Raw genomic sequence first — 12,500 nt, 5'->3', positions numbered from 1 at the left:
ACTCAGTCAACATTCAATACGACAGTCTAAAGCTTTATAATTCTATAAACTAAGTTTTCTCGTCAAGGAAGATCTGAATACAAGGCTGGTTCTACATATACATTTTCTACGTACATCTTAATACAAGATTGTTTCGACACACGTTTTTTTTTCATTAATAAACATGAGTTGAGTTTAAGAAGGTGCAGCAAATTCTTAAGCAATGGAAAATGTATCTTTTTGAGTGTAAATTATGGGAAAACGGCATTCATACGGTGATTGAAGATATTTGGTAAAGAATTCTGTGTACAACGATGGTAGAAATGTTGTAGACTGAAAGATGGAGTTTACTGACAGTTATGGGACTGCTGGGAAAATTCATATTTGCTGAGCATTCCTGACCAGAACGAGGAAAATCTACCATACAGGGACAGGCAGCGAAGAACCATTGCATAGTGAAGATGTCTGGATAATATGACCAGACCTCACCAGAAACAAAGGAATATACCTTTGCAGCCAGGACAGACCTTCACACTATTGCAGAGATTATAGTAAGGTGCTGTAAAACAATACACAGTAAGTGAGCGGAAAGTAATGTGAATCGCCTAAGCTCTTCCGCAGGAGGACACTGCAATACGTCACCTTGATCTTCATGTCGCATGGTGTGTTGGCCACCAAGTTGACGAATGCGCGCACCCCGAGGCGGGAATCTGCGTCCTCTACCACTTCTGCCCTCGTAACCACCTCGCCTTCGTAGAAATAACGGTAGGTGACCCTTGGAATATAGTGCGGGTGAAAGATCGATCTATAATCATCCCTGTCGCTGTGCCTGGTCCACATGGAATCTGCGGAGAAGTTTAACAGCATAAACTGGGGTATGAAACCATGATTTGTATACATATATCCATGGTTGGTGTAGGCATAGTCTAGTGAGTGTGTCATGACCCACCTATGGGTCAGGCTAGTCGAGAAAAATATAAAATAAAATCAATAAAAAAAGTAAGAATATGCATAGTTCGGACGAATGACAGAGAGTTCAGGCAGGATAATAACTTTCTTTATTAAAATGACTTATTTACAAGAAATTAAGAAACACACACAACATAAATGGACATAGAATGATAAACAATATAAATAAATGTTACATGGATAAAAAAAATGGATAATCAATTACCAAGTAGAGTAGCTTAGTGTGTCCTTGTATTCAGCACTTAAGAACACGTGGAAAAAACGATGTCTTGAATACGGTATAGACGAGTCTTGATACCAGTTGCTAGAAGTCGTATTGTCCAGCCTCGGGAATAAATGGGTAGTTTGAGGTGATTATGATGCACGATAACCTCTGGTACGGGATTCTTCTGGAGGTCGGGAATACGTAAGATATTGGTTGATGAAATAACAGAAACTGTCGAGTCGTACGTAGTCCAGCAGGAGTTTGGAGATGACCGTAACAATTCGGAAAACCACGAAGGCTGTGCATTTTGCGTGAAGAGGGGAAATCATTGTGGTCCAAAGGACTTGCTTAGCGGAGTTGTCGTAATCGACGAATGTAGAATAATTTCTACATAGATTCGGATAGGGCCTGGGCGTCTGATTCTTTTCTTGTCTTCTCTGTTTTATTCTCTGCTTCTCTTTTCTATTGACTCTCTTATGTTGATTCTGTGTGTCTCTCGGGTCGCTCTCTGCTTTGGCTTATATAGCCTGGGAGTGAGAGCTTATGTTTTTGGAATGACAAAACGTATGTAAAGTAGGTATTTTAAACAGCTTCAATCAATGGGAAAGCAGAATAAGCTTTCCCGCCAAATTATGTTGCGTTTCTGGGTTTGGCGTCATCTGATAGTACGTATAAGCACGCCCCCAACAGACAGGTATTGTGCAATGCTTAACATTTTTAAGAAATACATATTATGATATATATCACACATCATATTCAGGCAAGGCGTGCCTAAAAAAATACAAGCAGGAGACTTTATTCACACAAGGGCATGGTACAGCACGACCACAGGATTCTACTCATGCTAAGGGCGTGATAGGGTACAACATATGTGTGGGCACTAACTTGTTGTACTGGCACGTGTACTGACGTAACTACTGTATATTTTATGAGCACGATTAACTTCACTGTAATGTCTGATGCTATGTTCAATGTACATGCAAAATCAGAGTTTATATATATGTGAGTTTTGACCACTAGAATGTTGTGATGTGATATCGCATCATGGAAAAAATCATAGTGTGTTGACTAAATTATAGAAGTTTTATGTTGGTATTACACGGTCCTCTTTCTTTATGGGAAGATGGGATTGATCTCCAATGCTTCATGTACATAACTGGTAATTACAGTAGTGACAATAGAGACGGTGATAATAGAGGCTGTGAGCATACATAGGTGTAACCTTCCTTGGATACTACCACCCATGGAAAATCATAACAGAACACACAAGAACAAACATACATTTAAACGCCCAAGGATTTCCGTTAACGTGATCAAAGCATGAGATGATCAGAGGCCAGACAACATTTATTCCAACACACGCATCATACTCCATACTTAAATCAATACGGATACAAATCTAATTACAAGAAACAACTATACAACCTTATCATGAATATATGATTGCATATATAAATGACTAACTTCCATGTCATTAGATTTAGATAAGAATTATTGTGAGACTACCAATCCCCCATCTGAAACACTATGTCAACATTTCTACTGCTAGAAAACCAGATGCTAGCTAGGGGGCCGGGAGTCAGTAGGTAAACGTAGATCGAGTGGTATCTACGAAGTGTATCTAAAGAGCACAATATAGGCGAGAAAACCGTCTTATGGGTATAGATATCTGCCCAAATGATTCACTGGTGGTAGCGGTACGTCACCCAACCACGAAATTAATGAGACAATAAAGAAAAAAATGTGAATTCCGATGTTCGGTGAGAATGACCTATATGTGGATACAAGTGCTTCGATAGACAATAGTCTTACCCATACTAAAAAAGTAATCATAGTGGGTACCACACACGGAACATTACTAGTTCACTCAAGTGCATAGTGTTGAAAAGAAAGAAAAAACTTCATTACAACAACATAGTGCAATAAGGGATCATTCTCATCTAATACTCGCAAACAGTAGCCCGAATAACCACCCCATCAACAGATTCCAACCAATTTGTCAGTGAGAACCTCGTTAGTATGAACATTTTGAACCTCAAACGTGCGAAACTAAGGGTGAATGATTCTATTAACTCTTGTGAAGTGTGTAGTGTGTACATGACGCTGAGGCATTTACTACTCTTCACGACATCAAATGCCATAGAGGAAGCTAGTATGAACACAAGGGTTTCCGTTCAACCACCTCCCCCGCCCCTCCCAGAGAAGGCTACTCCCTCCCGACTGGTACTGAGTCAACGAAGCCGCGAGCAAACTCTGTCAGGGTAGACACCAGTGGATTTGCGTCGGCTCGCGATCACTGCCCAGCTGATTCACTGCCTAGCAACCATTACCGCCTCGACCCCCCACTCCAACCTAAGTGCTAGCATTACAGGAGGTACTGGTGCCGGACTCTGCTAGATCTCCCCTAGTCCAGATCATTCGCCCCAGTTCTACGAGTGTTCTGGCCTACTCTTGCTCTTCTCCTCCACCCCACAAGCAACACCCAAATCCCCGATTCAGGCCCGGGACGAACCTCAGCCCACATTTTTTTTTTTTTTTCACAAATTCCTGTGCTTGCCTTGTTCTACCTGCACTCCGTGCTTGAAATACTAAAAATTTGTTTTCGCCTATGGTAGTTACGGTTTGATAATTCATTAGGAAGTCTGAGAACTTACTTGGTAGCGTTCTCAGACTAGTGGGTCTGAAATAAAGTTGAACTTGAAGGCTTCTGATGTGAAGACGCAAAAAAGTCCCTTGCCGTTGATTTTAAGAGTCGTCTGTCAGGAACCAGAGCTCTGGGTGATCTATTCTTTGACCCGCCGATAGTGGCCGTATTCGGCGGGACTCTTACGTGTTCGAAAAAAGCTTGAAACCACGGGTTAACTTTTAATCTAAATAATATCTCAAAGTTTCCCGATTTATCAAACCAAAATTACTTCATAGATTTGATAAATAAATAAATAAATAAATAAAAGGGAGGGGAGTTTAATCGTATCTTATTTAAAGTTACGATAGGCGTGATTCGAAGTTTTAGGGTAGGCTCCTGAATCGAAAGAAAACAACATTTCGAGGGAAAGCTCCCAAACCGAGGTAAGCACTAATATTCCTAATAATAATTACCAGAACCTCCCCGAGAACAACAAAAAAATTGTTTGATAAATACAACACTTTCGAGGAAAATTTACAATAACCTTTTAAGTGCTAGAGACCTTACTTGGTCTCTAGAGGCTAGTGCAGTCTTACGAGAAGGTCAAAGAGGAAGGATCTGGAGCGACACAATCATTTTCCAAAGAAATAACCTCCTCCAAGTTAGAGGCCTCTTCGAAGGGCTCCAACTCGCTAGCCTGAAAAATAGGATCCCCAGGGGATTCATCCTCATGACAGGAATATAACTCAGTATGGAGCTCTAGAGGGATTAAAAGTCTAACGTTGACTTTGATAGAGTTTCCATCGGGCTTAATGACAGAGACAATACGTGTCACATGGTCAGGAAAGGTCTCAACAACACGAACTAAGGGCCAGAAGGGTCTGGTCGGTCTTAAAAGGCAGTTTAAAAAAGCAATGTCACCTTTTTCCCAGCTTCTAGAACTGTGGTACGCAGCTCTATCCCTTTCCCTTAAGCTGACCAAGTACTCTGTCAGCCATCGTTTCTTAAACTTTTCATAAAGATAATCCCTACAGTCTATGACTAAGTTGAGAAGAGAAGAATAGTTTTCTCCTGATTCCCATGCAGGAACGTGTTCCAAATCGCCAAACCTCAAGAAAGGAATAGTCCTTCCTATAAGGAAATTATTTGGGGTAATGACATCTACTTCGTTTTCACATTAACGATATGTAAGTGGTCTAATGTTTATTTTATTTTTTATTTTATTTTTTTAACATCGGATAAAAAAGTGGTAATCTCAGCCAGGGAAGGAACAGACCTACCCAATATTTTATAGAGACATTGTTTCACCGTCTGAATTAACCTTTCCCAAGTGGCACCATACCATGCAGCATAAACAGGGATGGTTCTATGCTGAACAGGGGAAGTTTTAAACTTCTCTTCAAATTCAGAAGATGACAAAAGTTGTTCAATAACACTTCCCGCTTGTACGAAGGATTTAGCATTATCAGAATAAACTACTGAAGGAATTCCATATCTGTTAGCAAACCTAACGAAAGCCAAAATGAACTCAGGAGTGGACATAGAATCCACAACTTCCAAATGGACAGCTCTAGTATTGAAACAAGTAAATATCAAAATATAAGCTTTTACCTTATCTCCATTCCTGTCTCTAACCCATAAATGCCCCGTGTAATCCACACCAGTATGGGCAAAGGGCACACTTAGATTCACTCTAGAGGCAGGTAAAGAGGAAGGAGAAGGATAATTAACCGCACGGGAATTATATTTCTTACAAACTATACAACCCTTCAAAATGTTAAAAACAGCTTGTCTATAAAGATCCAGAATCCATGCATGCGAAGGAAATTAAGTATAGCTTGCGGTCCCATGTGCATAACTTGGCAATGAGTAAAGAATATCAAAAGTTTAGTCAAGTGATGAGATTTTGACCCAAAAAAAAAAGGGGGGGGGGGGTTGACAACATCATATTTGAGGTCAATGTTCTTCTCAATTCTAACCTTGGACCATATCAAACCATTCTTCTCCAAGAACAAGTTCATTTGACTTACTAAAGGAGGTATGTCATTGGTATTGGAGTTCTATGAATAAGTCAATTCAGCAGGGAAGGAATCCCTTTGCATTGTTCCCATCAAATAATTAGAAGCTGCCTTAACTGGGTCAGCATTAGACTTCTTAAACAAAAAGACAGCCTTAGAAATCAAAGAAGTGTGATGCAAAAGTTTGCTGTAAGAAGAAAACCTTATAACATCAATTAGAGAAGGAGTGTCAACTTGCACAACAGCCGTATTGACAATGTCTCCCTTGATGCTGGAGGGAATACATCCCAAGTGACCCTTCGGCCAAGTATGAGGTAGCAACAACAATCATTCTGGTCCATGAACCCACGAATTGAATTTTTTCTTGAACACCTTAGTACTGCAAGTTTTAGTTACGAAATCAGCCATATTATGTTCAGAAGGAACATAGATAAAAGAAATAGGAGTATATTTGGCCTTGAAAATTTCCAAAAGATTGGAAATTTCCTTCAATCTATTATTAACAAATACATACTTCTTTGGAACTTTGTTGGTCAGGATCCAAGAAAGGGTAACTTGACTATCAACAAGGATTACCACAGATTCAACCAGTGGGGCAGACATCAGTCCTTCCTCAAAAATAGTTTTGAGGTATCTTATTGATAGTAAAGCTGCCATAAGTTCCAAAGAAGGTAATGTTCTTTGTTTAATAGGAGCCACCTTGACCTTGGCAAATAGAGAAGGGCCATTAGACTCCCTTAACTCTCTTCTTTCTTGCCCTACATAGATGGCACATCCATAGGCTTCCCTAGAAGCATCAGCAAAAATAAATAATTTAATGGGAGATTCAGAACAGAAAGTTTTCCTTTTAAAGGATAAGTCATTAACCTCCCTAAAGTTTTCACATAACTTCTTCCATCTTGCAAGCAACTCGCTATCCAATCGCCAATCCCAATCTACCATTTTTTGGCACATCTCTCTAATGAGAATTTTTCCTTGTAACAACACAGGAGAAAAAACCTAATGGATCAAATATAGAATCCAAAGAAGACAAAACTTGCCTTTTGGTCGAGGCCTATTTGTTAAGGGAAAAATCCTTGATTCTCAAGGTATCATAATTCTTGTTATGAATATATCCCAACAACTTTGCCTCTTTATTGCAACTGACTTCTTGTTCAAGAACTTGAAGAACAGAAGTCTGGTCGCATGTCCACTCCCTGAGAGGTAAACCTCCACTGAGCATGATCTCATTAATCCTCTCGACCATAGCAGGGAGGGAACGAAATTCATTAGTAGTGTAGACCAGATTGTCTACATAGGATTTATCTTTAATTAAGGAGGTAGTTAGAGTGTCAGGCTGCCTGGAAAGATGATGTTGTATTATAAAATTCAGTATGAAGGGAGAGCAGATGAAACCAAAAATGATAGTATTATATCTGTAAGGAATATATTGGTTGTTAATCCTCCTAAAGAAATAGAACCTATTACGATCACCCTCATCCTTCAAACGGATCTCCAAGAAGGCTTTCATAACATCAGCCAAAATTACATAATTGTTGGTTCTGAAGTACAACAAAAGAGAAAGGAGGTCATTCATCAAATCAACTCCCGGGAATGCAGCTTCATTTAAGGAGGGAGCTTTTCCTATTTTAAGAGAGCAATTGAAAACAGTCCTTATTTTTGAGGTGGCAAGTTCATCATTCTTGAGCACATGTCTATGGGGTATAGAAATTTGTCCAGGGACTCTTTTAGTAACTGGTCCAATAATACCCAAGGCCTCTTTCTGGTCAAACACAGCTTCATATTCCTCCCTAAGGCCCCTTTACTCAAGCTTGTCATAGACCCTTTATGCCACTGCCAAGGCAATCTTTAGATTTGAGAGAACAAGCTCCACCAAATCCTTTTTCCACGGGATCTTTACATAATTGTGTCCATCCTCGAAGGAAATGGACTGTTTAAATTGATCAACTTCCAAAGCATAAATATCATGAGTTTGTTCTTTTTTAATGTCAATGGATTCTTAAGAATAAAAATGATCAAGACCATACTCTACATGAGAGTTAACAAAGACTTCCTGCAAAGGATCAAATTGTAAACTTACAGGTTCTAAACAGAAATTAACAAGTAACTTATCCGTGCCTAAACTTTTGGTAGGAAAGTATTTAACAGCCTTTTTAGACTGAGTAAAGGAAGTTTCCTTCTCAGGTTTCTTTAGAGAAATTCCATTGGCCTTGAAAGAAGAATGATAGAAAATAAGAGAATCTCTATAGCATTTCCCAATACAATTTAACGAATCGACTCCAAGATCCGATTCGGGATTTATCCTCAAAGGTTTCTCCTCATATTTGAAGTTATCAAAATCTAATACTTCATTAGATGGCATTTCAGAAACCTCCTTTATCATTCTTCATATGTAGAAAGGTTTCTCACTAGGAAGGATATAGTGAACCCCGGTCCCGTAAGAAATGAAACCTTCAGCAAGTTTAATAACCTTACAAGACGGGCTACCATATAAGGGGGCTCTCTGTAAAGAAAACTGTTGAAAGTTTTGAAGAACGTCATTTCCAATGATGCCTAAAACCTTCAGAGAAGGCGTTTAGCCCGGGGCATTCCAAAGAGCCATGTCCATGATTCAAACATCGGTTACACAGTCTAATTGAACAGCTCTAGCTTTCCTGTGTTCAAGGGAAACATAGGAAGAACATTTTGAACTTTCATGGTCAGAAGCGGGGCAAAATCTACATCTGTAAATAGACTTCTTAATGGAATCTGGATTGACCTTAAAGGAGTGACTAACTCCCTTGCTAGAATCAACAGGTTTTTTAAGGAATTTTCCTTGAAGGCAAGGGAGCTGGTAGTATCACTTCGTTTGGGTTTGACACTGAGGTCATCAGATCCCACTTTAAGTCTAACTAAAACAGATTGATAAAAATTTTAAGCTGATTAAAATTGGGGTAATTTGAATCAATCACCCGACACAATTCAATTAAGAAAAATTTAGGTAATTTATCTAAAATTAATTTACTGATCAAAAGGAGGCCCTTGCTTCCAGCCTTAGTAAAGTCAACTCCAATCCCCTTAAGGTCTTGTAGTTTGGAGTCTACAGACCTAATGTAACTTTCTAGGTCCTTCAACTTGGAAACCTCAGATCTTAGAGAAATTTCATCAAGATAATATAATATATAAATAAAAAAAAATTAACTGAAAAGAGTAGAAAAGACAAGGGAAACCACGATTATAAACAATAGAGACCCCCAAGTTCAAAAGAACAATTCGATAAACTTCATAAGGTACATGGGAATAATAGCGCCCCCCCCCCCCCCGTGACTTTCCATCAAAGAGAAATAAGTTCCTCAAAAGAGGAAATGACCAAAATCTGAACAAACTCGGTACGAAAGAACAACAGGAAACCGGTTTTCGTAACCACCTATCATAACTTTAAATAATAAAGCTCTAGATTGTAGCTTACGACATAAGTGGGAATTAAGTTAAAGTCGAAATCGAATGTATAAGGAAATTAGGTTAAATTCAAGTATTAAATATCAAATTCTCAAATTAGAGAAAATTTACGTTAGTCTGAGAGAATTAAACCTTAGTCTGGGAAAATTAAACCTATGGTAATTACGGTTTAACAATTCATTAGGAAGTCTGAGAACTTACTTGGTAGAGTTCTCAGACTAGTGGGTCTGAAATAAAGTTGAACTTGAAGGCTTCTGGCGTGAAGACGTAAAAAAGTCCCTTGCCCTTGATTTTAAGAGTAGTCTGTCAGGAACCAAAGCTCTGGGTAATCTGTTCTTTGACCCGCCGATAGTGGCCATATTCGGCGGGACTCTTACGTGTTCGAAAAAAGCTTGAAGCCACGGGTTAACTTTTACTTTGAATAATGTCACAAAGTTTCCCAATTTATCAAGCCAAAATTACTTCATACATACATACATATACCAAGGCTTTTTCCTCCTTACAAGGGGGGTAGCCAAAAAGAAAAAGGCATAAAATCGCTCCCACCCATTCCATCCCTGAATACACTCCACACCCCTCCACCCTCCCTCTTATGTTAGCACCTCCTGGGTGACGGGTCATCCCTGCACCTTGTCCACTGCCCTGGGTCAGAAGCAGTGTCGCAAGACACAGCACATCCACAGCAAGGCCGTTTCATTAAATCGGCGACCCCCTCTCCGTCCCCCCATGCATAAAAGGAGAGGACGGGGAGAAATCCTTTCGGGCTGCGTCAAATTTTGCTCACACATACTACCTCATCCCCCATCCCCCCGCCCATTCCACCTCATGCATCACAGCATCATCCATATACAACCATTCTCCATTCACCCCTGTCTTCTGTCCTCTCCCGTCCTTCCTCAACAGACATTCCCCTCTTCCCCAAAGCCCCCTTCACTCCAACCATCCAACCTCATCCTAGGACGTCCCATCATGTTCACTCCCTCCACATCTACCTTCCATACCTCTTTTACTAGTCTTTCTTTACTCATTCTTTTCATGTGTCCAAACCATCCTAATACTCTTTCATCAACCCTATCTCCCAACTCCCTTTCCACCCCTGTTCTCCTCCTCACCTCCTCATTTCTCACACTATCTAGCCTAGTAACCCCCATCATACTTCTCAGACACCTCATCTCAAACACATTCAAACTCCTTCTCTCTTCTTCTCTTATGCTCCATGTTTCTGCCCCATACAGTGCTGTTGGCACAATCACTCCTTTATACAGTCTCCTCTTAGCATCCATTCCCAAATGTCTATTTCTCATTACACTTTATGATCCACTTGTTTCTCTCAATCTACATTCTACCTCCACCTCCACTCAACCTTTTTCTGCCACATTTGCACCCAAGTATCGAAAACTATCCACTTCCTCCAGTCGCTCTCCCTTAATGGTCACTTCCAGTCTACTGCCACTTTCACCCCTTGAGCATCACATCAACTTACTTTTACCCACATTTATCTTTAGCTTTCTTCTATCACACACTCTCCCAAACTCTGTCACCAATTTCCTCAATCCCTCCTCCGATCCTGCTACAATCGCAGTATCGTCCGCAAACAACAACTGGCTCACCTCCCACTTTTCTCTATTTTCTTTAACCATCTCCAATCCCTGAACCACCACCCTTGCATTTACCTCTCGCACTACCCTATCCATGTACAACTTGAACAGCCAGGGCGACATAACACATCCCTGACGAAGTCCCACTTTTACCTCGAACCACTCACTCTCTCCATTTCTAATCCTGATACAAGCTCTACTACTCTCATAAAAACTCTTGACAGCTCCTACAAGCTTTCTTCCTATCCTGTATATTCGCAAAATCTCCCACAGTGCCTTCCTGTCTACCCTGTCGTAAGCCTTTTCCAGATCCATGAAAGCCCAAAAAACATCCTTCCCCTTTCCTATAGCTTTCTCACATATCTGTCTTACCACAAAGATCTGATCTACACAACCTCTACCTGTCCTAAATCCCCACTGTTTCTCACCAATTACTCCTCTGTTCTTCTCCTAATCCTCTCAATCAAGATCCTCCCATAAGCCTTCCCAACTACACTTAACAAGCTAATCCTTCTGAAACTACTACATTCACACTTTTCCCCTTTTCCCTTGTAAAGTAGAACTATACAGGCACTCCTCCAGTCCTCCGGCACTTTACCCTCTCTCCAGCAAACATTAGATAACCTCACCAGCCAGTCCACCGTCACTGTTCCTCCTTTTTTTTTTTTAGACATTCTGCATGGCATCCATCCAGATCAGGTGCCTCACCTGCTTTCATAATCTCAACAACTGCCTTCACTTCATCCTTCCTTATTTCTTCTCCATTTTCCTCACTCATCACGGTCATTTATTTAGCATTTCCAACTGTAGCTATCTTTCCTTCCCTGTCCTCCTTCACATTTAGCAACTCCCTAAAATATTCTGCCCATCCTCCCCTTACTGCCTTCTCCTCCATTATCATCTCTCCATCTGCACCTTTTACCTTTTCTTCTCTACTTGATTCGCCTCCTCTTCCTCTCTTAATTTCTTTCCAAAACATCTTTTTACTACTTTCAAAATTTTCTGTCATACTCTTATCCCATTTCACATCTGCTCACCTCTTTGCCTCCTTTACCTTTTGCTTTACTTCTCTTTTCTTTTCTTTGTACCTCTCATATGACTCCCTCGTCCTATTTTGTAACCAGTCTGTGAAAGCTCGCTTCTTCTCTTCTACAATCTTCTTTGTTTCCTCATCCCACCATTCACTACCCTTCCTTCTATTTCCTCCTGTCCTTCTTGTTCCACACACCATCTTTGCACTCCTTGAACCATCCCCATTCCTCCTCCACTCCTAGCTCTACTCTATCCTTCACTCCCTCCCACTCCTCCTTCAGTTTCTTCTTGTACTCCTCCGTTTCCTTTTCATTTAAAGAGTTCACTCTAAGCACCACCCTACCTTTTGTCCTTTTCCTCTTTCTCCATCTATCCTCCACTCTCAACTTACCTTCCACCAAAAAAAAATTCTGATATTCCCCCACCCTTCATTGATTTAATAAATAAAAGGGAGGGGAGTTTAATCGTATCTTATTCAAAGTTACGATAGGCGTGGTTCGAAGTTTTATGGTAGGCTCCTGAATCGAAAGAAAACAACACCTCGAGGGAAAGTTCCCAAACCGAGGTAAGCACTAATATTCTCAATAATAATTACCACACACCAAAAAATTCCTTTCACCTAGAAATTGTTTATT

At 40.2% G+C, this 12,500-nt stretch overlaps 1 protein-coding gene across 1 annotated transcript in view; it reads right to left on the bottom strand.

The window, feature by feature from the left end:
- LOC143041518 (uncharacterized) overlaps positions 1-12,500 on the bottom strand; it is a 168,567-nt gene that overhangs the window by 126,568 nt on the left and 29,499 nt on the right. The window contains exon 4 of the mRNA XM_076213484.1: positions 622-824. Coding sequence (XP_076069599.1) covers positions 622-824 — 203 coding nt within the window. The remainder of the gene's footprint in view (positions 1-621; positions 825-12,500) is intronic.

Source organism: Oratosquilla oratoria, chromosome 31 (genome assembly GCF_046742065.1).
Source record: "Oratosquilla oratoria isolate Oo_2021 chromosome 31, ASM4674206v1, whole genome shotgun sequence".
In the NCBI taxonomy this organism is placed as follows: domain Eukaryota; kingdom Metazoa; phylum Arthropoda; class Malacostraca; order Stomatopoda; family Squillidae; genus Oratosquilla; species Oratosquilla oratoria.
Note: the sequence above shows the minus strand (reverse complement) of the source record. Positions and strands in the feature narration are given on the sequence as shown.